At 44.7% G+C, this 27157-nt stretch overlaps 2 protein-coding genes across 2 annotated transcripts in view; both read left to right on the top strand.

Annotated features, from left to right (window-relative positions):
* The window catches only part of DCUN1D2 (defective in cullin neddylation 1 domain containing 2), a 35939-nt gene extending 32818 nt beyond the window's left edge, over positions 1-3121 (top strand). The window contains 1 exon segment of the mRNA XM_054565889.1: positions 1069-3121. Within this exon segment, the coding sequence (XP_054421864.1) occupies positions 1069-1148 (80 nt within the window). The 3' untranslated portion in view covers positions 1149-3121.
* Positions 3122-5179: 2058 nt separating this feature from the next.
* On the top strand, positions 5180-25982 carry LOC129064759 (inactive ADP-ribosyltransferase ARH2). Its single transcript, XM_054565888.1, has 7 exons — positions 5180-5561; positions 10586-10750; positions 17466-17591; positions 19398-19538; positions 23659-23786; positions 24351-24483; positions 25824-25982. Exons 1-7 carry the CDS (start codon positions 5348-5350, stop codon positions 25979-25981), a joined length of 1065 nt encoding a protein of 354 aa, XP_054421863.1. The 5' UTR covers positions 5180-5347; the 3' UTR covers position 25982.
* The last annotated feature ends 1175 nt before the right edge of the window (positions 25983-27157 follow it).

The following is a 27157-nucleotide window of genomic DNA, read 5'->3' as shown; positions in this document are numbered from 1 at the left end:
AGAGAGCCTCATAGCAAAACCAAAGAACTAGAGAGGAGTTTGGAAAAGGCTTCTGCAAGTGCCTAATCCCGCTTGGTGTCTCAGGCTGTTAGGCTGTTGAAGCTTATTGGATGATTCTAGCTTGCCTTTACTTACATGGGCATTATCACACATTTAGCCGCCCCTCCTGCCGAATATTTCAGGACACTCCTTCAGGGAACGTTTGAGCGCCTGCTATGCAGTGGGCGCTTTGCTACATTTGGAAAGGAACGCTCACTCTCCAGATCCCCCACCCTCCCACTGCCTGCTTCTTGGTGCCCGGTTAGGAGGGAGGTGGCTTCCTCTGGGACATCCTCCTCAGCACTCCTCTTTGTTCTAGAAAGTCAAGGCTCTTTAGCAACAGCACTGAGCACCCTGGCGGTAGCCGGCCGTGTAAGTACCTGTGTCTCTCTGTCCTCAGCACTGCACCCTCCCCAGCACAGAGGAGGCAGCGGTCAGTGTGCTGAATGAGCGGGTGAATAGCTGACTCCAGACAGAAGCCCAGCTGTCAGGAGCTTTAGCTACAGTGGGTGAGACAAGACACAGTTACATAAAAAGGAGCCAAAATGTAAAGGAGTGAGTGTATGGCTGGCTCATGAGTGGTGTCTGAGTATCATGGGCATTTAGGGGCCCACTTGGACTGGGTGAGGGTGGGCCGGCTTGGGGGAGGGGCTCAGCTCAGGGAGCAAACAGCACCCCTAGTGGAGGAAAGTGGCTGTGTCACCTGAGAGCAAAGAGTCCTCTATCTGGGTCCTGACAGCCTGGTGCAGCGCCAGGGTCCTGAGGCCGCAGTGGGAACTTGAGGGCCAGCTAGCCCCGTGTGCCATTGTCCTCAGAGAGGGCCGTGCCCACACATGCGCACCAGTATCTGCACCCGGTCCAGCCAGAAGAAATGGGAAACTTCAGCAGTTAAGTGAAGCACAGGCTACAGAAACTAAAAATCATTCAAATTTTTGAACTCTTAATGTTGGATTATGGAAAAAAAGTGCTTTAAATTAAAATACTGCTTTAAAATGTAAATTTTAAAAAAAAATTTTTGTTTTTCTTTAGGAGCATGGCCTGTTCTTATAGATGATTTCGTGGAATATGCACGGCCAGTAGTCACAGGCAGTAAACACAGCCCTTTCTAGGCAGAAAATGAAAATGGATTAGGATTCTGAAATGAACTGCACCCTGCAAGGAGACATTTTGGTCAATTTCTGTGCACACATGTCACTGATTTCAGAAGTCATCCTTGACCAGTCATCTCTGCTTAAAGAAAATGGTGGCTGAATTTGGACACCGTAAGGTCTCAGAAGATAGCTGCTTGGGGATGTCTGGAGATGGGTCACATACCTGTTGCTTTAGGAGATTTCTGCATGATTTTTACATTTATGAAAAAGTACCTAGAGCTTGTTTGCAGGACTGCAGAGCATGCTGTTAATTCATGATTTCAGGTGAACACCAGCAGTTACCACACTCCACTAAATTATATTGTAATTACACTTAAAAGAAAATATTTGTGCCCTTGGTAGGATGTTGTATTTTTATAAAAGTCAAAGCTGTTTAAAATGTGCCCAAAAGAAAATGATCTTGTCACGGATTCTAACATTTTTTTAAACTTGGTGCCAGGAATTCAAGATTTATATTTTTTGAATTATCGAATATCTAGATTTACCAGATCTATTTTTGTTTTAATTTTCTCTAGATGTTCATCTGAAAATCATTCTATAGTTTTTAATAGCCATTACAGTTTCCACAGCGATGGCACGTGTAGTATGTGGTAATTCCGGGAAAGTTTTATTTTAAACTGTTTACAAGTCAGCAGGTCTATTTTACTTCTAATATTGTCATTTGAACTTCCTAAGAAGTTTTGTAAAGTATGTTTTTTTAAAAAAATGTATTTTATTACGCTTAAAAAGACATTTTCCATGAAAAATATTTCTTTTATGAACGATGAATTATAGAGTTAAAAATTGAGTTGGTTCCTTTCAACTATCTGTAATATCCACAGTGTCCACTTTCCAGCCCTTTGTGTGGTTGTATACATTTGGAAGCTAAAACTAAAACACACATCATTGTCCACAAAAAAAAAAAAAAAAAGCCAAATCAGAAACCTTCATCTCATTTGCAAGCTGAAGCCTGTCTTTGCCGCACGTTGGCCTTGGCAAGGAGGACCGTCCAGGGTGGCACAGGGATAGGTGGATTGCTTGTCCAAAGGCGACGTACCTGCTCTACTTTTGGAAAAGCTCTGTGTAGAGTTTTGAAAAATCACTGTGTGGACCCTACCTCATATTTGAAAAGATCTTCCCGTCACAAGTGTGCCTGCTGTACTGCCTGTAACCCAGTTTATGAGGCAAATAAGCTGGGTTATTCTGGGACAGAGGAAGTTCACTTCAGATCTCCTGCAAGCAGAAAGTGTGCCTAAAATGTGTCGTTTTGATTTGACTTCCAAAAATGTGATTCACTCAGTGTTTTAGGAAGCACCCATGCACAACCTGAAGTTTGTGTGTACTTGCTGTATGTGAACTATTTATACTTTTGAATAGAAATCTTTCAAAGAGGGCAGCGGGCCGTGGAGGACTGGAAAGGGGGCGGAGGCCCAGAGACCACCGGCCAGGCTGGGCCATCGGCCCCTCACTAGGTGTCAGACCCAGGTAAGTCACTTAACCTCTCCCAGTCCTCCACTTCCTTGCCTTTAAAAAAAACAAAAACAAACAAACAAAAATAACAAGGCCATCTCTATCTGTAAGTCTGTGATTCTAAGGAGAGCATTTATTTTATATAATAAAAGCTAGCTTTAATAAAAAAACCTCAACAAATTTAAAGCATCCTTCAAGGCTTCACGTGTTCTTGACATGTAAGTGTTCTGTTCAGAGAAGATTATAGAACTTGGATAATCCTGTATAAATTATAGAGGTCTGCAACACTTTTATTCTTAAGATTTAAAGTTATATGAGGGAAAAAAATGTCCTATGGACTTGTTTATCAATAGATATCAAAACATTAGTAATTGGACAAAGGGTCTTAAAAAATTGTGCATTTCTTTTTCTTCTATTATATACATTTAAATTCATGCATGCTATGAAAGTGCTAAGAACCTTGGAAATATTAAAATAAATTATTTTCTCTGGTGTTGTGGTATACTTTCAATTGTATTCTTGGTTGTTCCTATACTCACCACTAGATGTCTGCGTTTTGATCTTGTCGTGGGACTGACAGGAAAGCCACCCCTATAGCACAGTGACACATGGGACATTCCCACCTGTGTCCAGCCTGCTGCCCTGCTTAAATGATCATGTCCCAAAATTGACAACTTCAGTCATTTATTTTTCTTTTTAGGTGTCACATAGTGTGCTAAATGTGGTTGGTTTTATATGAAAAATTACATAGCTCATTAGTCCTTGATAGGGATTATATAACGAGAATAAAATGCAAGATATAAATATATTGAAAATATACAAATTAACCAAACATTATAGGTTTAATAAATCTATGTTACTTGTGCCTTCATAGAGTGCCTGCCAAGAATTTCTGGAATAGATGTTACTGCTTTTTAACTGGTAACAATACATTTTACTGTGTCACTTTAACTTAGTAGAAGTTTAAGCATAATACTATGTACATGTCTCAGACTTCAGGCTCCATGGAGGCAGGGGAGATTTTTTCTGTTAGTTGCTATATTCACAGTTGGTAGCACACAGACGGGGCTGAGTAAATGATAAATGAACAAATTAGTGAACACATCTCACCTCTTCCTATTTGCTGACATAGAGCAGATAGTATGGAATTGCCTCTAGCATCTTCACTAAAGGTTTCTACTGTCTCAGAATTAGCAAGTGAAACTAGCCCTCGACTGTACCTCTGCCCCCAACAATAAATATTTCTGCCAAATGATGCTGTTCTACCTGCGGTAGGGTTGTCTGAATATGGGGCTGCTGTTGTCTGTCTTGTCCTGTTGGATAAGGAACCCACATAGCCAGCAATCCAGAACCATCTGTATTGATTTGGAAGGACTTTTTGCTTCAAAACCTCCCAGAACCATGCTGGCCAGAATAACATTCCAGAACCCCATTTTTAACAAGAGCTGTTATAATACTCTATGTTCATTTACATTCATCTTAGCATCATGTTATTATTGAAAAAAAATTCTATTTTTGTTAGATGCATTTCTTAAACCCAGGTGTGATGCTCTCCCACTTCTGCGTGATGTGTGGCCAGGTCCTGGGGAACAAGGGGGAAGCATGGGGACACTGTCACTCTCCAGGTCCGGGGGACAGTGAGATGGACTGCTTCCGTAACTCCTTGTTTCACATCGAGATCCCTGGTTTACACATTCCACCTCTTCCCATGTCTTTGAAAGTTCTCATTGTGCATCAACGGGGTGTTTAAACGCAGGAAGTGGATGGCTCCATCAGGGCTCCACTGCGAGGCTTCGTGCTCTGCTCACACACTTTGCAGTCTGAAGTCTGGTTATTTGGACAGCCTTTCGTTGAACACTACACTGTGAGAACACTTCATAATCTTTTACACTAGAGCTGGATGTGTTCTGTTACTTTACACTTTGCATTTCCTCAGTTTTCTATCATAAACACATCTTTATAGTCCAAAAAAAAAGCTTCCAAAAAATAAAACTATGATGGATGAATCTCCACATTATGCTAAATAAAAGAAGCCATGCATCAAAGGCCACATAATGCATAATTCCATTTATTTAAAATCTTAGGAAATGCAGACGCGTAGGGACAGAAAGCAGATGAGTAGTTACCCGGGACTGCAAAGAGGGGATCAGGGAGCAGATGGGCACAGGGACTCTGAGGTGACAGAAGTGTTCTAAAGCAGGTCTATGGCAAAAGTTGCACAGCAGGGCACCTTCACACAAACTCATCAGACTATGCACTGAACGCTCGTGAATTTCATGGTGTTTAAATTACACCTTAAAGCTTTAGAAATGTGCACATTTCTTCAAGAATACTGTGAAAAGATTCACTGCTTAAAAGTTGTCGCTTTGTGAGAGAGCGTCTGGGGTTGTTCTGGATGCTGCCCAGATGTTCTGCAAAAGCCTGCAGGCTCCCCTGTTGAAGATCTAGTGTCTGTTCAGAGGCTGAAGGAAGCTGACACTTCCACGCGGCTCTTCAGAAGGCGGTGTGAGCTGCGGGGTCCAGAAAGTTTTTCTCATTGGTGCCACCTGCAGACCGAAAAGTAGTGCCTGGCCATTTGAGGAGGCTCTTAACAGCGACACAATGACCAGAACAGAGGTCAGCGGGGTGGACTGAAAGCTGCCACTGCCGTGAAGCAACAAAGGCGAGGCGTGCTCAGCGGCTGTGAGGGCTGAAGAGCCACCTTTGCAATGGAGAAGTTTCAGGCTGCGATGTTGCTAGGGAGCATTGGAGATGCTCTGGGTTACAGAAATGCCCGCAAGGAGAACAGTGCTTCAGGCACGAAGATCCAGGAGGAGCTGCAAAAGCTCGGGGGGCTGGACCACCTCGTACTCTCCCCGGAGAAATGGCCTGTGAGTGACAACACCATCATGCACATGACGACGGCTGGGGCTCTCACCACAGGTAAGGCTTGGCCGCTGCGCCCCTTGGGCTGTCAGGTGAACCCTGAGTTCTTGCCGTAAGCACTGGAGTTTTGAGGGTCATGCGGCCTTTCAGCCATGGTGTCACCAAATGCCAATGCTAAAAGTCGCAATTTAATATACACCAGTGTCCCTCAGCAAATCAGACATGCCACAGATCATGTTTCTCATGTAGTCTTTCTGGATGACAATATTATTTTACTCTACTTATGTGTAGAGTCAGTTTCTTAAACAGTGACTTTTCACTTGCCTGTAATATGTTCACTAAGCTGAGCCGTCTGCCTCTAGATTTAAATTCAATTAAGTCTCTCACTTTGGGGCTGTTTGGGTTAGGGCTCAATTTTTCACTGCAGGTAGTAAGCCTTCGTCTGAATTTATTTCAAAAGAACATAAAGTAGTAAGCCAGTTTTAAAATTTGGACAAATCAAGATAATATTGTTTGGGAATTACTTCTAAATTCCAATGAATTAAGGTTAAAACGCTAGCTACCAAAATGTGATTTAGCTTGGATAGTTGCTTATACCTGAATATGTCCTAAGAAAATGCTATAAAATAGTTTAGTTGGGGAATAGGGAAACAAAGTTTCTTGAAATAGTCTTTAAATAGCAAGTTGATTTTCGGATCAACAAGTTTTTACATAGACTTCAGAGAAACAGATTTATAAATATGTAGCACAATTTTTGTACAAGTTATTTGCTTTTTAAAAATCTGTGTTAATAGTGTGTCACTGAAAAATTAAAATCAGAGAGTGACTCTTAAATCAATGAAATCCTACTTGTGAGCTTACCTCGCTATTCCAAGTGTCTCCTATGAGCACGCTCAGTTTAGTTCTGTGGTCATTGTCCAAGAATGTCATCTACTTTGTGACCTGTTCCTAAATAGCTAGGGACAGAGCTAAAGCACCATAGATAAGATAAAGTTGAAACAGTGTGTTGAAAATGGTGAAGTGTCTTCCTGAGTCTACACAGCTTCGACATCCAAATATTTCCTGTCTGATGCTTTCAGGAAGATTCTCCTGGGTTTTGTGTTCCACAGCACTAAATAGCATTCCAGCAGCCCAAAGCAGTAATGCCTACCCTGCCCCCATCCCCCGCACCCCGTGCCCCAGAATCCTGCTGGGGAGCATGGCTTTCAAAACAAAACCATGGCTTGTTTTAGCGGTGCGCAGCTGGTCGTTACGCTTAACCTTTCCTTCCCTTACTTCCGTCTGATTGATGCACCCAGTCACAGTCCACACATCCTCTCTGTGTTTGCCCTCCTCTACTTAGCACCTCAGCAAGTTTTTGAGAATGGCAGAATCCACACCATGTCTCTGTCCTGTGTGGTTACCCCAGCACACGGTGGGGCACTCCTGACCGTAATGTGCTCTCTGAGGTTAGATGGAGTCAAGTCCTCTGGGGAGAAATAGAACCCAATCTACCCTCAACATGAAATGTACGCATTTAAGAGGATTGTGAATTTGGGGGGCATTGTTTTTAAGGAGGAAGATGTGTTGCTTCTACGTGACCACAACCACCAGCTGTGGGAAGCATGTAATTGCTACACCTGGCAGCACCCTCTGGCCTGTGGGTCATGAGAGGGAACTCAAGAAGCCTGCCGCCTTGCCCTGTAGCTCAGTTAGAGTGTCGTCCCCATGAGGCAAGGTTGTGGCTTTGATCCCTGGTCAGGACACATACAAGAATCAGCCAGTGAATGCATAAATAAGTGGAACAACAAATTGATGTTGCTCATTTTCCCCTCTCTCTCTCTCAAATCAATAAATTAAAAAGAAGAAGAAGAAGAAGAAGAAGAAGCTTGGTGCTTTAAAATGTACTCCTCCAAAAACTCAAGCAAGCATATTTTTTTCAATTCATAAAAATCTAAGTTAAAATTTAATTTACGTTTAGTTTTCAAACAATCCATTTTTTTTTTCTTTAAGTAACAAATTGTAGTCTGAAGAAGGGGCCTCTGAGCTAACTCTGATGTGGCACCGATCACATGCCAGGCATTGTTCTAACTTCACGTTACCGTCATCTAATCTTCACATCACCCCAAATGTTGACTGCGGTACTAGTTTTACACATAAGGGAACCGATACACAGATATGGTAAATAACTTTCCCAACACTACACAGCTGAGTGAGTGTCAGATTAGGGATTGGGACACAAACAAACTGTCCTCAATGCCCATGTTCTTACACGCTGTCCCCACCACCTGAGGTCACTGGACATGAAAATATTTCAAGGATCCTATGAATAGTGGTTTTTCAACAAGACAAAGTGGAACTACATCTTGGCATACTTAAGCAAGTTTCGCTAACAAGTGCCTTAAGCCAATGAACCATGTAGCCGTGTGGTCTGGTGAACCACCGTCCTGCTATAGAGTGAGCGTGATGAGCAAGGTCAGGTGCAGCCTGTGTGACGTCCTACTTTTGGGTGTGTCTCTGAAAAGGGCAGTGTTAAATGAAAGCAGATGTTGACTAGATATAGAAAGTAGCTAATGCCCCACAAGGTAGGTGAGTAATCCAGTGTACACAGCTTATGAGCAAAGAGCTCACTCGACAAGCATTTACCAAAGGCTCCCTTGTATGTGCGGTCCTGTGCCCTCCACCCAGAGACGGCGGGCTTCCCTTTAGGGGCTCCAGAGCGTGACATTCTTGGTTCTCTACCACTGCTCACCAGAAAACCACTTTCCCTCTCTGAGCCTCGCTTTGGGATAATTCCTCCATCATAGGGCTGTGTGAAGATTACCTGGGACAGCGTAAGTTATTAGGGGCAGGTAGCTCATGGCAAAATAGTGAATGTTGGTCTTTCTACAATGCCTTTTGCATCTGAGGGCCAGCAGCTCCAACTGTCGTGACCAAACAAAGTAGCCCTGTTGCTGTTGCTGTGACAAAGGAATGAAGGAGAGGGAGCTTTAGCCCACCAGGGACAGCTGCGAATGCCACCCGTGTGTCTAGGACGTGCAGGAGAACGAGGGGCCTGGTCCAAGTACGAGCAGACGAGGCCCGTCCTGACTCAGCTCTTTATTTCTCTTTCTCCATCAATGTCTCCCTGTTAACAATATTTTGGAAAGTGGACAATTTTCTCACAAAGTAGCTCGATATTGGTATTGTGACTTTTCTTCATCATGAGATTCGTTGGGAGACTTACAGGTGATTTGTAAGCTGATTGGTATTTAGAAGCCTGGGTTGGTAAGTCGGCGAAGAAATTAACCATGTTACACAATGTAGAGAAATTCAAGTGAGAGACCCCAAGGCTCTGCAGCTTTGAAAAATCTCTTTCTTCTTTAAATTCTAAACTGAAACCAGTACAAGGCTTATAGTTGCCATTTTGTTTTTAAGGAGTATTTTTTCTTTATAAAGAGATATGATTCCAGAATAAAAGGAATTATTTTTGGAGACTCTGGAAGGGCCAGGCTTATTAACCTTGGATTGAGTCACGAAAGGCTGTTTGTAACGGATATTGCTGATGACAGGGCCTGGAGAGATCCCAGTGGCTCACACCTCCTAGCTGAGGTTAATCGTATTCCAGCAGGGTCACCCATGGGACACCCCTTCATGTGACCAGAAGAACTAATTCCTCCCCAACCAAAGTCTTGCCACATCCTCTCTGTCGCCCTTGGAACTGGGGCAATGCAGAGTGTGTCCAGGTAGGAGCTGTGGGCTGGGCCCTGCGGGACTCCCCTTGCTGTTACGCGAGCAAATAACGGGACAAAAGGACTTAGAGCCACCCTTTCACTAGGTCCCTTCTCCAAAGGTTCACAACTCTAGGATGTGAGGGTGGCACCTGCTGTAACCACTGCCAGGACTGAGCCTTTCATCCCGGAGCAGGGAGGGGTGCCAAGTTCATTTCTGCTCTTTCTCGCCCCTCTGTGTGGGGACCCCAGCTCTGAGGTCGCGTAACTAAGGCTGTGGTCAGGCCATGGGAAGGTAGGTGGGTTTCGATGCCAACAGTGCTCCACGGCCTGCTCTGAGCCCAGGGTGGCCAACAGGTGGTCTCTCACCCCCTCCCCCACACCTCCCCAAAGACGGGAAATGCACCACCAAAGAGAGGAGGGCCAGTAGCTGGCTCCTAATGTCAGCCCAAATGCCTGCAATGCAGTGTTTAGCCCGGAGGAGTTGTCGGGGGCTGTAAGCTGTGTCGGCCGTGCCCTCCTGCCCTGTCCAGCACCGCAGCCCCTCCACCATCCCACACCCACTCTCCCTGCATGTGACCAAGCACCTTGGATGCCAATTTTGGAGGGTGGGTGGCCTCTACCGACCATGCTGTGGGTCAGTTCAGTTGCAAAAATACTCAGGCTCTGCAATCAAAATCCATCTACCAGCTCTGGCCTTAGGTGAATCATATAACCTCACTGCACTTTACCTGGAAAAATAACAGTATGACAAATATGAGCCTGACAATGTCGTGAGAGGATTTCATGAGATCATCCAAGGCGTAGGACCGGGCAGACAGCAGGCGGCCTGTGTGCATTGGCCCCTCTGTCCTCCATGCCCTGTGATCTTCAAGGGACTTGAGGCCACGCTTGTGCCCAGAACACCTTCACAGAGTGGGGAATGCAGTTTGCTTTGGGACAAAGCCTGGAAAGCATTGGCGGCTTCATCGGTGTGAGAAGGGAATAGCAGGTGGGAGAGACTTGGCTTCCCGTGCCTTAGATGTGGGTCCTTAAAAGCCCAAGGAACAGGCAGATTTCAGCCCAGTTTGTCCTCACACAGACAGAGGAGCTAGCAGCATATGACCATTGTGCGTTTTTTCCTAGGTTCTTGTATGTAACTAGAATAGGGAGCACAATGACAAACTACAACGCGTGATATTTAGGTGCAATCTGAAGCAAATCATTTGGCCGCATGTTACATTTCTCTAGGTAGCCCAGGCAGTGTGAGATGGATCACTAAAATCTTCCTCCTCTCTCACTGACTTGGAAACGTAATGCTTGCTTTCATGTCTCTCGCCACTGCTGTGTTGGTGTTTAGGAGGCAGACGCCCCTGCTGCTCCCACTGACCCTGCTTCCCCTTACTTCCCTAGACTACTGGTGCCTGGATGACCTGTACCGGGAGATGGTGAAGCGCTACGTGGAAGTCCTCGAGAAGCTTCCAGAACATCGAGCAGACCCAGCTACCATTGAAGGCTGCTCACAGCTGAAGCCGGATAACTATCTCCTCGCCTGGCACACACCTTTCAACGAGAAAGGTGAGGGAAGGCTTGCTTTTCCCTCTAAAGCTGCATGCTAGGGAACCACCACAGGGCATTAACCCACTTGTCTTCCACTGACGGGCCGCCTCGCAGATGTGCATGAGCTGAGAGGGATTTGCCTGGATTTGTAGGGCCCTGTGCTGCCTGGAGAGCCAGCTCGCAGCTCGGGAGTCTACTGAGAGGATGTCAGTTTCCCCGGCAGTTTGTTACTGATTCCTGGTGTATTTTAAGAAATATTTTCCTCTGCATTCCCTTTAAGTTTGTAAAAAAGTTTTTGCCAAAATATCAAGGAAAACATACACCACCGGCATACATGCTGGTCTCCACAATAATTTCATGAGTGTATGGGTGATGTATTTAGATAACCAGCCTCTGCCTCCAGGGTCTCGGCTCTTGGGTTCTGGACCCGCCCCCTCTGGGTTTATACTGAAGGATGACATCCTATCAAACAAAGTCAATAATAAAAAGAAAAGTCAATAAATCAAAATTGATGAAACCTGACCATGATTAGAATTATTAGACAAGGATAGAAAATAGTATGTATTCTCCACCACCACCCACCACCCCACCACACTGCAAAAAAAAGAAATAGTATGTATTCTAAGAGGGAGAGGGAAAAAGGGGAAGGACGGGGAAGGGCCCAGAAAAGGAACATGTATGGATTACCCGTGGACATGGACGACAGGGTGGGGGTGGAGTGTGGTGAGGGACAGGAGTGAGCAGTGGGGGGAAATTTGGGCAACTGTAGTAGAATAACAATAAAATTTTAACAAATAGTATGTATTCTAAATTTCAGAAAGTTAGGTAGAGACATGGAGGTATAAAAAAGACCCACATTACATTTCTAGAGAGAAACACTATGATGTCTGAGTTTAAAAATACATTGGCTGAGATGAACAGTTCAGATATTTCAGAAGGAAAGATTAGTGTGTTTGAAGGCACAGCAAAAAAACTATCCAAAATGGAACACACAGAGAAAAAAGAATAAAAAGAAATGAAAAGAACACTAGTGAGCCATGGGACAACTTAACGCAACCTAGTATACCTGTAATTGTAGTCCTTAACAGAGAGAAGGGGAAAAAAGAAAGAAAAAGATTTCAAGAAATAGGAGCCAAATATTTCCAAATATGATGAAAACTATTAGCTTCCAGATCCAAGAAACCCAATAAATTCCAAGCAAAAAAAAAAAAAAAAAGAAGAAGAAGAAGAAGAAGAAAACTATACCAAGGCATATAGCAGTCAAATCACCCAAAACTAAAACTCACATCCGATATAGACAGTCAAGGTGAGGACAATAGCAGATTTCTTGTCAGAAGCAACATAAAGTGTACATAGCAAGCAACGTTATTCCAGTGAGGAAAGAAAGAACTTCAACCTAGAATCCTACACCCAGAAAAAATCTTTCAGAACCGAGGCCTAGTAGCCTTTTTCAGGTGAACAACAACTGAAGAATTCATCACCAGCAGAGTCACGCCACCAGGAACGCCAATGGAAGTTCAGAGGCTGTCTCGGGCAGAAGGGGAAAACAGCGAATGGAAATAGGGACCTACCCAAAGGCATGGAGACAGATGGAAATGGTAACTACTTGAGACTATTTGACTTGTTATTGAAATGTCTTTAAAAGAAAATTGGTTTTAACAAATCATGACAAGGTACTACAAAATTTATAGATGACATATAAGCAAATGTATGACACAGCAGCACAAAAGCTGGGAGGGGAATGACGGAGGTGTGCAATTGTAAGGTGCTTAAATGAGCTGTGAAGCGGTACAAAACTCACATGAAGACAGACTGTGCTAGGTTAACAATCTATACTACAAACCCAAAGCAACCATTAAAATAGCAACATAGTTATAACTCGTAAGCCAACAAAAGACTTGAAATGGAATCATTTTAACATTTGCTGGGGAAGCAGCCATTGTGAGAGCTGGGCCCATCCCTCGCCTCGCCCAGTCAGTGCCCCTGAGCTGGAACATCTCCCTCTGTGGAGACCAGGTGTAGAGCTATCACTCGGCCCCAGAGCCCTCTCCTGAATGAGAGAAGCCTTCCCTGTTCTGGGTTCTCAGTGAACCTCCCATGCTGCTCAAATGTGAGCGTCCTATGGCACACATCTGCCCCATGGGGAGAGAAGAAGGTCTTCACCTGCAGTAGGAGGGACATGCAGTCCACCGCCCGGCCTTCACTGCAGGAGGGGCCCACCAGCCCTCGAAGACCAGAGCATACTATCAACAAGACCTTGCTGTGTCTTCTCCTTTCTGTGAGGGAAGTTTTGTTCCAACCCATGTGTCCAGAGTCATCCTTGGTGACTCTGAACCTGTACAAGGCACAGTGGGAGGAGGTCAGTAAGACCCTTGTTGTGGTCTGTTAGGGTGTATGTCATCCTCCACACAGTGGGAATCTTTGCTGAGATTTGTAGCTGAGTGTCTTGCTTGATAATAATGTTCAATACAAAAAATACAGAAAAGAGAGAAAGGCTACGAATATCAGAACAAAGAGAAAATAAAAAAGAAAATGATAGGCTTAAACCCAACCAAATCACTAATGACATCAAATGTAAATGGTCTAAAGATTCCAAATAAAAGACAAAGACTTGGAGGGGATAAAGAAGCATGTCCCAACTACATGATACTTTTAAGAACTTCACTTTAAATATAAAGACACAAAGAGGTTACATGGAAAAAGATATACCACGTAACATTAACCAAAGGAAAGCTGGAGTGACTCTATTAATAAAGTAAATTTTGGAGGGAAAATGAAGGCAATTTCATCATAACAAATACATCTGTTCATCAGGAAGACATAACACACCTAAATATCTATGTATCTAATAATAAACTGTCAAAATAATACAAAGCAAAAGCTGATAGAGTTTTATGGAGAAACAGACAAACCCACAATTACAGGCAGAGATTTTAATATTAAGGTTCCAAACCAATGACTTCCATTTTCACCTTAAGAAACTAGAAAAAGAAGAATGGCATAAACCCAAAGAAAACAGAAGAAAGGAAATAATGAAGATTAGGGTGAAAATCAATGACATAGAAAACAGAAAAACAACAACAAAAAGAAAACATAGAAAAACAATAGAGAAACTCAAAAAACCAAAAGCTGGGACTTTTTTAGTAATAATACCAAAAAGCTGGCAATTTTATTTATTTCTTTTTCTTTTTTCTTTTCCCCCCAACCAGCACTCCCTAGCCCCTTAGTTCATGTCCATGGGTTGTATTTATAAGTTCTTTGGCTTCTCCATTTCCTATACTATTCTTAATTTCCCTCTGTCTATTTTGTACTTACCAATTATGCTCCTTATCCCCTGTACCTTTTCACTCATTCTCCTCCCCATCCCTGCTGATAAACCTCCATGTGATCTCCATTTCTGTGATTCTATTCCTGTACTAGTTGTTTGCTTAGTTAGTTTTTGTTTTTTAGGTGCAGTTGTTGATAGTTGTGAGTTTGTTGTCATTTTAATGGTCATAGTTTTGATCTTCTTTTTCTTACATGAATCCCTTGAACACTTCGTATAATAAGGGCTTGGTGATGATGAACTCCTTTAACTTGACCTTATCTAGAAAGCACTTTATCTGCCTTTCCATTCTAAATGATAGTTTTGCTGGATAGAATAACCTTGAATGCAGGTCCTTGCCTTTCATGACTTTGAATACTTCTTTCCAGCCCCTTCTTTCCTGCAAGGTTTCTTTTGAGAAATCAACTGACAGTCTTATGGGAATCCTTTGTAGGTAACTCTCTCCTTTTCTCTTGCTGCTTTTAAGATTCTCTCCTTATCTTTAATCTTTAATTTAATTATCATGTGTCTTGGTGTATTCCTCCTTGGGTCTAACTTCTTTGGGACTCTCTGAGTTTCCCAGACTTACATGTCTATTTCCCTCACCAGAATGGGGAAATTTTCGTTCATTAGTTTTTCAAATAAGTTTTTGATTTCTTGCTCTTCCTCTTCTCCTCTGGCACCCCTAAGATTCAGCTGTTGGAACATTTAAACTCATCCCAGAGGTTCCTAAGCCTCTTCTAATTTTTTTTGAATTCTTGTTTCTTCATTCTATTCTGGTTGAATGTTTATTTCTTTCTTCTGTTCCAATTCATTGATTTGAGTCCTGATTTCCTTCCCTTCACTGTTGGCTCCCTGTATGTTTTTCTTTATTTCACTTTGCATGGCCTTCACTTCTTCCATTTTGTGTCCACACTAATCATTTCTGTGAGCATCCTGATTACCAGTGTTTTGAACTCTGCATTTGATAGGTCGGCTATCTCCTCATTGCTTAGTCCTTTTTCTGGAGTTTTGATCTGTTCTTTCATTTGGGCCATATTTCTTTGTCTCAGCACGCCTGTTACATTGGAAGGGGCAGAACCTTAGGTATTCACCAGGGCGGGGCAACCCAGGTTGCTGAGTGTGGCGCTGAGTGTGGCACTGTATGTGCGGAATGGGTCAGAGAGGGAACAACGCCATTTGCCCTGCTCTCACCCCACTATCAGTCACTTCCCCCACTACCCACAAGAAAATTGGGTCATCCTGGTGCTGATTCCCAGGTGCATGGGTTTGTGTGCCTTCTTGGACCCTGTGGATCTCTCCAACAAACTCTCCTGTGAGACTGGTCATTTCTCCCACTGCTGCAACCCCCACAGGTCTTTACAACGAGAGGTTTTGAGGCTTTACTTCCCCACACTGGAATCCTGGGTAGTGCAGTCTGTCTCGCTCTCCAGTTGTTCCTCCAGGATTATCTGCATGCAAATGTGGGACCACCAGCTGCCACCTTGCCCACCCAGTCTGCCTCCTTGCCACGAGTCCTCTCTGCCCCATCTGCCCATCTCTGCCCCTCCTACCAGTCTAGATGAATGTTTCTTCTTTAACTCCTTGATTGCTGGACTTACATACAGTTTGATTTTATGGCAGTTCTGGTTGTTTTTTTGTTTTTAAAATGGTTGTTGTCCTTCTATTGGTTGTGTGAGGAAGCAAAGCATATTTACCTATGCCTCCATCTTGGCCAGAAGTACCCAAAAGCTGGTTCTTTAAGATTAAAAAAAAAAAAAGTATAATCCTCTAGCCAGATGATCAGAAATAAAGAGAAAGACACAAATTATCAGTATCAACAATAAAGAAGTGACATCACTACAGGTTCTACAGAAAGTAAAGGAAAAAAGGAATATTAACATTTTTATGCAAAAAATTTAACAACTTAGATGAAATAGACAGATTCCTTGAAAAATGCAAGCTACCAAAAGGCACTCAAGAGTAACTGGATCACCTAAATAGCATTCTATCTATGAAATAAATTACAAGGAAAGCTCCAGATCCAGGTGGCCTCACTGAGGAATTCTACCAAACAGCTTAAAAAAAAAAAATACCAACTATACACAACTTTTCCAGGAAACTGAAGAGGACAAATGCTCCCTAAATTCATTCTTCTGCTCTCCAAAATACTGTGGTAAAAAAAACTGAAAAGGCAAGCCACATATTGGGAGAAAATATTTGCAAAACATAAATCTGATAAAGGATTTGAATCCAGAGTGTATAAAGAACAATTAAAATTTAATAAGAAGAAAACCAGCAATCTAATACAAAAACAGGAGAACTATTTAAATGAACACTCCACCAAAGAAGGTATATGGATGACAAGTAAGTGCCTGAAAACATGCTCAACATCCTTAGTCATTACAATAACGTAAATTAAAACTGCGATGAGATACCATACATGCCTAAGAGAATGGCTGAAATTAAAAAGATTGACCATAGCAAATGTGGTCAAGGATGTGGAGGAGCTGCTGATGGGATGTAGAATGGCACATCTATTTTGGAAACCTGTTTGTCAGTTTTTAAAAAGTTTAGCTTTCCTCCACCGTATACACTAGAGGTTCCACTCTGAGGTAATTACCCAAGAGAACAGAAAGCATATGCCCACACAAAGATTTGGTTATGAATGTTCATACATCTTATTTGTAACTGCTCCAAATTGGAAATAAGCCAAGTGTTCATCAGCAGGTAAGTGGATAAATCAGGTGTGGTGTATCCATATATTGGAGTCCTATTCAGCAAAAAGCAAAAAACAAAGAGTCAGCTATTGATACACAACAATAGCATATCTCAAAATAGTTATGCTGAGTAAAAGAAGTCAGGAAAAAATGATTCCATTTATATAAATTTATAGAAAAGGCAAACTAATTTATACTGCCAGATCAGTGGTTAGTGGAGACTGCTGGAGAGGCCTGGGAAAACTTTTAGGGGTAATGGATATGTTCACTATTTTTAGGTGCTGGTTTCATGGATATATCATGTGTCAAAACTTATCAACTTGCATACTTTAAACATGTGCAGGTTGATTATATTTCAATTATAACTCAGTGAAGCTGTTTTAAAAAGAGAAAATACATATGATTGAACGCATACTGTGTGCACAGTTATGCCTTCTACATTTTTCACAGTAGAAGCATATTATGAGCATTTCTTCATGTTATCAAAAATTCTGTTTTTAAGGGCTAAATACCATTCCAATATATGGATGCTTTACAATGTATTTAATCTCATTTCTTTGTTAAGCATATGGACAGTTTGCCCATTTTTCATTCATTTAAATGACACTATAATAAACATTTTATTACATAATTTTTATACATTTTTTTGGATTATTCATAAAAGCAGGATTGCCAGAAGTGGAGTTACTGGAGCAAAAGACTAAAATCAGGTATTTCGTGTTCCACACAGGTTCAGGATTTGGAGCGGCCACCAAAGCGATGTGCATCGGCATGCGGTACTGGAAGCCCGAGCGGCTGGAGACCCTTATTGAAGTCAGCATCGAGTGTGGCAGGATGACTCACAACCACCCCACAGGTAACACTGTCATTGGAACAGATGCTCTTGTGTGATTCTCTGCCAGGCAGAGACTGGAATCTTATGTGATCACATTCCCTGTTTGGTTTGCTATTTGTTGGCAGGCTTGGGTTTTTAAATCTTCAGTTCTACGTAAATTCTGTTTTCAAGCTAAAATCGGGACTGGCAATAAGTGTGGTGATTTTGGAGAGGGTAGGAAAAGCATGAGTTATCCAAAGAAAACTGAGATCTGGGTTGAAGTCATGGGAGCTAGCATTTATGTTGTGTTGTCAACACAGAAGCCAACCCAGTGGCTAGGGTCTTCTGCTCCTGGGAGCTGTGCCTGAGGCCAATACTTGGATCCAGACAGACCCTTCATTGGCTGCGTGAGCTGGGCCGAGTCACTTAATGACTCTGTGTTTCCATTGCCTCACTTGCAACAAGGATTATTACAGTGAGGCGCTTATTTTGTGTATGGGGATAAAGTAAGTAGAATAATAAAACCTCTAAGCACATGCTCACCGCTCGGTGTGCACAGTGGGGCCAGCTGCATTCTGGGATCCCCCACCATGTGTCCACCACACAGAGGGTGGGCAAGTGGGGCAGCCCCAGAGCCTGACTGTGAGAAAGCCAGTCAGCTCATAATGCTTAAAAAAGAATGACCTGAAACTCATATACCTGTGACCTGATCTTAATCATGGCACTATGGGTGATGTGCCCCAGCCCCACCCAGCCAGAGGCCCAGAAGCTGCCAGCTGCTCTCTGCTGATTGTTCTGATCCTTCAAGGTCGCCTTTGGGGGCTACCCTCTGTCTTCCTGGCAAATACTCTTCTGTGGGTGTGAACTCTAGTGGGCAATGTAACCCTGATGAGTGGATGTGGCAAAATATGCTGATAAATTCACCAAAGGCAGTGACCGCCTAAGCTGTGACTTCCACAAATAAGTGTGTTAGATCTTTAAAGTATACGCAGGGAGGCATCAAATTCAACCAGCTGGCACTATCTTGGATGGTTGAAAAGGAATTAATGCTGGACATCTGCTAACTAACTGGTTCAACTAGAGGTAAATTAAACATTTAAAAAAAAACCTTCAAACATGAAAATGTAAAACATTTGGAAATAATCTGATGAGTACAAGAATCTGGGTTGAGAATTAAAACTCTAAATGCTTGGCTAATATATTTCCCACTCTTATCAAAGAAATGTTCTTTTACATGTTTAATAGCTAAGGCATGTATATATTTCTAGGATGATGACTGAAAATGTTTTAAGGGTTTGATTGTAGAGAATTAACACCAGAATGTGCATTTTAAGTCATTTTAAGTCCACTCTCCTCTTCAATTTTTGAACCACTTTTGATAGTGAGTGTCATAATTTTGATTACAGCATGCGTTATCCTGGACTCTGGAGCTGAAACTCTCCATGAGGAGGTAGAGCAATGGCAGGTGGTCAGGACAGTAATTGAACCCTGGGTTTGAGAACTAGATGCCTACCCTTGAAATGATCCATATCTGATGCCTTAAGGAGTGACCAAAGAGCCACCAAGAGTGTCTCAGTGAGATGGCAGCGCCCTTTCTCTGGTGGGCACTGTCTTTGTGTGGCCGGTACTATAAGCCAGCCAGCCCAGCACTTGTCTGTGGTTAAAATCATCTGTCCCCACAACAGCCCTTGCAAGATGGGTATTGTACCTCTTTGGGCAGAGAGGAAAGAAGGTCAAAATGCTGAAGCAATTGCCCATGGTCCTACATCTGTAACACTCATCCAGCATCACAGAGCAGGGGTGTGGCCCAAGTGCCATTGTTGTCCCTCTCCCCTAATCGCCCTCCAGGCTTCCTCGGGTCTCTATGCACAGCCCTGTTTGCATCTTATGCCACACAAGGGAAGCCGCTGGAGCAGTGGGGGAGAGACATGATGAAGACGGTCCCACTGGCTGAAGAATATTGTAAGAAGACCATCCGGCACATGGCAGGTGAGCCTCACAGCCTTTCCTATCACACTTGCTCGCACTGGCACCTAGAAAGAGTTTGGTCTCAATTCACACTCAGGGCAAATTTGGACAGTCCCCGATCCCAAAGAGGCCATTTGCCCCACAGTGAAACCAAGAGCATCTCCATAGCATCTGTGTGAGCAGGAGGACCCCACAAAGAAGGGCTGAAGTGTTGCCTTGCCAGAGCGTAATACCTGCTTAGGAGGGCCCCGGGTGTGCACAGAGATCCACAGTGGCGCCAGGAAGAGTGGACCCTTGAACTTTGTGTTTCATTCAATGTCATTTTGTTAAAACGTTGATGAGATGCTGTTGGGAACTTAACTCTTTTTTATATCAATTAGCCTGGGGTAAAATTGGCTTCCTTATACATCATTTCACTTAAAGTCACAGAACCTATTGAAGAGTTAAGCAGGGGCTTACTGTACTTAGATTTAATTTTCCAAATTGTCTGTAAGTGACCCGTTTTTCAGAGAGCAGCAAGGGATGCAGACACTGCTGTGGCGACGTAATGGACAGCTGTGCCTAACCCAGGAGACAAGTCTCCCACACCAAGGCCAGACAGAGAGGTCTGTGCCACTGATGACACTAACTCCCAGGAAGCTCTATCTGTCCCACTTGACCCAAAACTTGTCATCAGATGATTCACTCTTTTTGGCCATGAGGGAGGTCAACCCAGCCAAAAGCAACCAACCCAGCCAAGGCCCTAGGGAATCACAGCGTGCTTTCGGCTGGGCCATGGAGGGGTGTCTGAGCTCCTCTCGGCCTGCTCCCCTGTCCCCATGGGATCCCCGAGGGAGAGCGGGTGCAAGGCTAGGAAACCCCGGGCTTTCTCCTCAGGCAGCGGACCCACAGAGGGACACGGGCTGCACGAGGAAAGCAGGCGGCTTCATGCGGCCTTTGATGGTCTTAAATTGTGGAGGAGAATTATACAATAAATTATCCAATTTGCCCTGGAGGAGAAGGAGTTGAAGGATTTGAATGTAGGAGCAGGGTTGCTGGTTTTTCAGAAAGCCTAAGGCTGAAGTCTTGAAACACAAAACCAACAAATCACTTTACTGTCAGCCTCCAAGCTGCAGGTACTAGATTCTAAAATGCCTTGTGCAAAGTTTCTAGAATAACTTTTTAAGGAGACTTTTGCACTTATATCTGCCTGGACCTAGTGCTGGATAACACTTCTCCACAAGGTCCCTGTTCTAGTGAGAAATGAGACACCTCCATGTTCACAGCAAACTTCAGGTGTCCCTAACCAGTCATCCCTCTATAAACCTAATTACAGAACCCCAGTGGCAGCACCACACTATTTTCATTTGGTTTAAGTCATTGTTATCCCTGGGTTCTCTCCAGCCCTGAGGACGTTGGTCTGTGGTCATTGAGTTAGTCATCTCCCTCACCCGGTAGGGTCACCTTAATCTGAAAGACACAGGTAAATAAACTGTGTATGAAACTATGTACACAGTTACATTATATTAATAAACATATCCCCAGAAGTCTAGTATCAAAATGGTTTTCCCCAGGGTTTTCTAAGAATGAAAAGTTAGATGTTTCATGAACAAAAGACAGGGAGGAGAGTCATTGGTCAAATAATTTTGAGATTTTATTCTCTCTATTTAATTTTAAGTTTGTTTAACCCAGAGTTTTGTAAACCTCTATGGCAGAACTGTTTTTAGTTTTATTTTTATTATTTTTCATTTTTATCTTTTAATATATTTTATTGATTATGCTATTACAGTTGTCCCAATTTTCCTCCCTTTGCTCCCCTCCACCCAGTACCCACACTCCTTCCAGCAGTGCCCCGGCTTAGTTCATGTCCACAGGTCATGCATGCAAGTTCTTTGGCTACTCCATTTCCTATACTGTTCTTAATAGCCCGCTGTCTATTTTGTACCTATCAATGTGTACTTCTTAATCCCTGCGCATTTTCCCTCATTCTCCCCCCTGCCAGCTAAGAACCCTCCAACTGATCTCCATATCTATGATTCTATTCCTTTTCTGTTTGTTTGCTTAGTTTGTTTTTTAGATTCAGTTGTTGATAGTTGTGAATTTTTGTCATTATAATGGTCATAGTTTTGATCATCTTTTTCTTATATGGTTCTCTTTAACATGTCATATATTAATGGCTTGGTGTTGATGAACTCCCTTAACTATACCTTCTCTGGGAAGCACTTTATCTTCCCTTCCATTTTAAATGATAGCTTTGCTGGACAGAGTAATCTACGTTGTAGGTCCACTTTCTATCACTTTGAATACTTCTTGCCAACCCCTTTTTGCCTGCAGAGTTTCTTTGAAGAAATCAGCTGACAGTCTTATGGGAACTCCTTTTTAAGTAACGCTCTACTTTCCTCTTGCTACTTTTAACATTCTCTCTTTATCTTTAACCTTTGGCATTTTAATTATGATGTGTCTTGATCTGGTCCTTTTTGCGTCCAACTTCTTTGGGACTCTGTGCTTCCTGGACTTGTCTATTTCCTTCACCAAATTAGGGAAGTTTCCTTTCATTATTTTGTTTTTAAATGTTTTCAAATTCTTGCTCTTTCTCTTCTCCTTCTGGCACCCCTATGATTCAGATGTTAGCATGTTTGAATATATCCCAGAGGCTCCTTATTCTATTCTTGTTTTTTCATTCTTTTTTCTTCTTGCTCTTCTGATTAAATGCTTTTTTTCTTCCTTGTTATTATCCTACTAGACTTCTGGGGATATGTTTATTAATATAATGTGAGTAACTGTGTACATAGTTTCATACACAGTTTATTTACCTGTGTCTTTCAGATTTAGATGACTCTCTACCACAGACAACGTCCTCAGGGCTGGAGAGACCCAGGGATACTGACTTGTGTGTGTTTGTAGATTTTTCTTCATTTCACTTGATGCAATATTGATTTCTGCCTGGGTCTTTTTTATGCTGCTGCAGTACCCAATGATTTCTTCAAGCATCCTGATAACCAGTGTTTTGAACTCTGCATCTTATAAGTTGCTTATCTTGGTGTGGCTCAGTGGATTGGGTGTCACCCTGCAAAACAAATTTTTACCAGTTTGATTTCTGGGTTTTGGGCCAGGGCCCCAGATAGAGGCATTTGAGAGACAACAGATTGATGTTTCTCTCCCTCTGTCTCCCTCCCTTTCCCTCTCTCTAAAAATAAATAAGCAAAATCTTTTTTAAAAAAAAAAAGGTCATGCCACTTTTTCAGAGGGACTGTGATTCCCTCAAAAACCTAGAATGTCATCCCAGGACCCATTGCTTGCACTTCCTGCTGTCCCTGTAGTTAGAAGGGCTTCCCTCTGCAACCAGGGACCATCGAACCCCTCTCTGGTCACACTCAGTTCCCCAGCTCCCCAACCACAAACAGATGCATCAAAACCTGTGGTTCTTCTTGAGTCAGCTCGTTCCCTCAGGCCTTCCTGGCTGCTTAACCATCCTACTCAGCTGGCATCCTGGCTGACCAATGGAGCGGTTGTCCTGCTTGCTATCAAGGAAGACAAAGCCAAGGGCCCCGCCGAGGTGAGGAACGACGAAGCCCTCGTGACCTCCCGGGTGCTCTAAGACTCAGAGCGCCATCTCCTATCCTCCACCAGCAAGTATATGTATCTGCTGCTCCAGGTCGTCTCTGAGCGAATGTCCTCTCTACTAAATGACATCAGAAAATTTGTTTCAATACCTCTGAGCTCTGGATGCCCAGCTGGTAATTAGGAATAGTAAAACGTCCTCTCTTCCTACCTTGCAGGCAGTGTTGAATTAATAAAAATACAGCTTCAGAATTTCCTAACAATGCACTTAAAAATATTGTAATTGCTATCTTGGTTCAGACTATAGCTAAGCAATTCTCTGAATTGCTCCTCCTCCCCATCTCCTTCTTCCTTGCTATTGTTTCAGTGTAGCTACACATAAAAGCATTTTTTAATTTCTAGAGCAATCACTAAGGCCAGGCACCAGGCTCTCCTCCGGTCTCAGTGCTGGGTGAAAGGCATCACCCTCTCTCTGCTGTGCCCGCCTGCTCACTGCCCACAGTGTCCTCAAGCCCAGCCCCTCGGCCCTGTGCCCTGTCCCCCCCGCCCCACACGCCAGCTGATGGCCATCCCATCCACCTGCTCTGTTCCCTACATTTAGAGTACCAGGAGCACTGGTTTTACTTTGAAGCAAAATGGCAGTTCTACTTGGAGGAGAGAAAACTTAATGAAGACACTGAAAGTAAAGCTGCCTTTCCTGACCATTATGATGCAGAGGAGAGGGACAAGGTAAGCCTTCTTGGGGCAGCAGGGGACCAGGAGCTTTCGGGGTCCCACTCCCAATGGGGGGCCACACCCGGAAGCCACCCTGCACCTGCACTGTGATTGCCTCCCAGGCCCTGTGTCTACTGGGGCTGCCCCAAGCAGTAAAGATGGGCTGAGGGAGCAGCTGCATGTGGGAGGGACCATGGGAGACCTCACTGTCCCTCAGCCCTACTCAGACCGAATGTCACCTGGATCTGGTGTCATGACAGCCCTGTCACAGAATTCTCAATCCTTTTGCCAGCTCTATTTCTTCTCGTAGACCTTCTGGGTACCTGACACGCTGTCATGTGCCTGTTTGTCTAAGGAATGCCTGCCTGCGAAGGGCTGGGATATAAGAGCCATGTGGAGTGAGCCTTCCCGCTCGCTGCCCACCCCAGCCCCGGGCAGCGCCTGAACACAGGTGGTATTCCTTCAGTGCCCAGCGAGTGAGCGAACAGTCCCCGGAAGGACACGGGAGCTTGTGCTCTAACACTAACTGACGCGGTCCTGCGTTTGGCCCATGCCTCTGACCCATGGCTCTTTCCTCAGACCTACAAGAAATGGAGCTCAGAAGGTCGAGGGGGCCGAAGGGGCCATGATGCTCCCATGATTGCCTACGATGCTCTCCTTGGAGCCAGGAACAACTGGACGGAGCTCTGCCGCCGGGCCATGTTTCACGGAGGTGGGATTTCCTTCTTTAATGGCTCTGGACTTCCAGGAGGCCTACAACCCCTTCTCATCCCAAAGCGCCCTGTCGGGATGTCCAAGGCTTCAGGCATGAGGGATCCCCAGAAAGTGGGTCCTTCTGTAGGTGGGGCGCTGGCCCCAGTATTCTTGCACGTGGATATTCCAGGCTGCAGGCAGGTTACAGCACGGCCCTGGGTGGCCCTGTGACTCTGAGCTCAGAGAGAATGTGGTGTTCAGGGTCGCTGGGATGGAGGGCCCCTCTCCCCATGGCTGCTGGTTGACGAGCATGCAGACTCCGCTGGTGCTGGCCGTGCAGAGCACTAGTTACCTCGTCCATCACTTCTGCAGACCCTGCAGTCAGAGAGGTTGCACTTTAGAACCAGGTGGGCCTGGGTTCGAATCCAGTTCCAGGCCTGTCTCTCTGTGAAGGAAGAGGGTAAAACCCACTCACAGGGCTGTTGAAGCCGTTCAGTACGTGGTGCTGGGACTTCACCCCTGCGCTGTTGGGTAACAGTGCCCTTTGCTACAGGGCTGGGGAGGCTTGCCTCCCTCCCAGTGCCCGCTTTCTCCTAAGAGTGTAAAGAAGATGCCATGTGTATGTTACCTCCTGGTGGGCATGGATTCCACCAGTATTAGAGTGACTATTTTCAGAGGAGAGTGCTGTTCCCAGTGCTGTGATGGTTGAGACGTTAGTGCTTCCTGCAGGCCAACAGGAAGGCTTCTTCAAGAGCGTGGGGGAACCCACTGGGGAGGGTGAGCCCAGGAGAGAGCGATGGGAGCCAAGGGCAGCGGGTGGCCGTGAGCGTGTGAGAAGGGGACCTTCAGAGGGGCGCGGTCATGCGCACAGCCCAGCTCCCTCAGCAGAGAGCGGGAGGGAGGGCGCACAGGAATCTTCGTGAGGTGCTTGCAAGGGAGCCTGGCATGACTCTGGCCACCCTGGAGAGCCTGGAGGGGAGGACTCTGAGGAAGACTGTCCCCATGGAAGGTGGTCTCCCTGAGTACCCAGCCCCTTGGACGACAAAGGCATCTGCACACATCGTAAGTTGTCAGAGTGTTTGTGGAGGGAAGAAGGGAAAACACCTGTCTGCTTAATTGGGGACAGCAAAAGCTGCCCAGGACCCATATGGCGCGGCCCAGAGCAAAACTGGGGTTTGGCACGAGGGAGGGGCAGGAGGCTGAGAAAGCGCTGGCACTGCCTGCTGTAGAGCCATCAGCCCAGTAGAGTCTCTAAGATAGGCCCTTGGCAAGGATGCCCTGGTTAGTGTCAAGTTCACTGCGATGCACCATTTCCCACTCTGTCCTTGGGATCTCTGAGGACCCATGTTTCCATTCCAGGTGAGAGTGGGGCCACAGGGACCATCGCAGGCTGCCTGTTCGGACTGCTCTACGGCCTGGATGCTGTTCCCAAGGGCCTGTACCAGGAGCTGGAGCACAAGGAGGAGCTGCTGCGCCTGGGCGAAGCTCTTCACCACCTGTCCACAGAGGAGAAGTAAAGCCATTTCCCTTTCCAGGGAGCCCATTCCAGCTCTGGGTGCCCCGGGGGAGTCCACATGCAGCTCACCAGACTCTCAGCTTGCCGAGAGTCCGTGCCTAACTGACCATGCTTATAAAATACATTGTTTGTCCTAGAAGAATATTTTTCCTGTCCCGACCCAAATCTAGTGCATTATTGAGGTCACACTGGATTTGCTACCCTAAACCTCCACATACAGTGGTTGCAAAAAGTCTCCTGGACAATTGGTGTATTTTATTGTCGCATAACTAATACTGTTCGCTCATTCACTTCAACTAACCGCAGGGCTCTGCTCAGAGGGGCCTCCTCCATCCGCAGAAACTTCATCCCTGTCTGTTCCTAGCTCTTAGACATGCATTTCAACTACTGCCGCCACCTCGGCCACGCCCGTCCTCCTGGGCGTGGGCTGCTCGCGTGTTCTCACTGCTGTGTGTCCCCATCGAAGGACAGTCAGTACTGGTGCCTCCAGGATTCAGCCAAAAGCACTGCGTTTAACCTGCCAGCCTACGTTTTTAATCACACTAGATCTTTAAAACCAACCTTTTGGAACAACTAAGTGAGGAAAACAGGCAATAAAGGGTTCTTGTGCCAGCACCGCATCTTTCTTCTCTGTGGTCTGCAGCTGTCCCACTTGCGCGGGTCAGGAGCACGTCGCAGCGAGGGCCTGTGGCCCACTCCACCTAGATTCGCTGATAAGGAAACAGAGCTGTTCCCTGTGGCCAATGTTTCTCTCTCTGAGAATCCCGAAAAAGAGAACACTTGCTCTTGTTAAAAATAACCTTGGACACTATCTTTTCGAAGTAGCATCTGGTGTGAATAAAACAGCAGTTGGTGACTGATCTTTAACATGGCGCTTTGGCAGCTTGGCCGGGCTTATCTTGTTGATGGTAGCATTCTCTTCATTGAAAGCTTGCCTCTGAGCACAGCCAGGCGTGGTCCTCGAGCCTTCCGGATGCCAGTACTCAGGGAAGCTTGCTCGTGCTCGCAAATACTCAGGTGTTGACACCTCCTGGGACCACCTGGTCCCCCCAAGGCACCCTTACTCCCTTTCCTGATCTCCCCTGGTGTCACGGGCTATGGGAACAGGACAAGATATATTTTCAATAGAATACATCACTTTCTATTTCTTAGGAAAGTGTGAAGGCTTCCATCTTTG

This window comes from Pteronotus mesoamericanus, unplaced genomic scaffold, assembly GCF_021234165.1.
Source record: "Pteronotus mesoamericanus isolate MK-2021 breed Mesoamerican mustached bat unplaced genomic scaffold, CSHL_Meso_final contig_169, whole genome shotgun sequence".
Lineage (NCBI taxonomy): Eukaryota > Metazoa > Chordata > Mammalia > Chiroptera > Mormoopidae > Pteronotus > Pteronotus mesoamericanus.
This window is presented reverse-complemented; position numbering and strand designations above follow the sequence as displayed.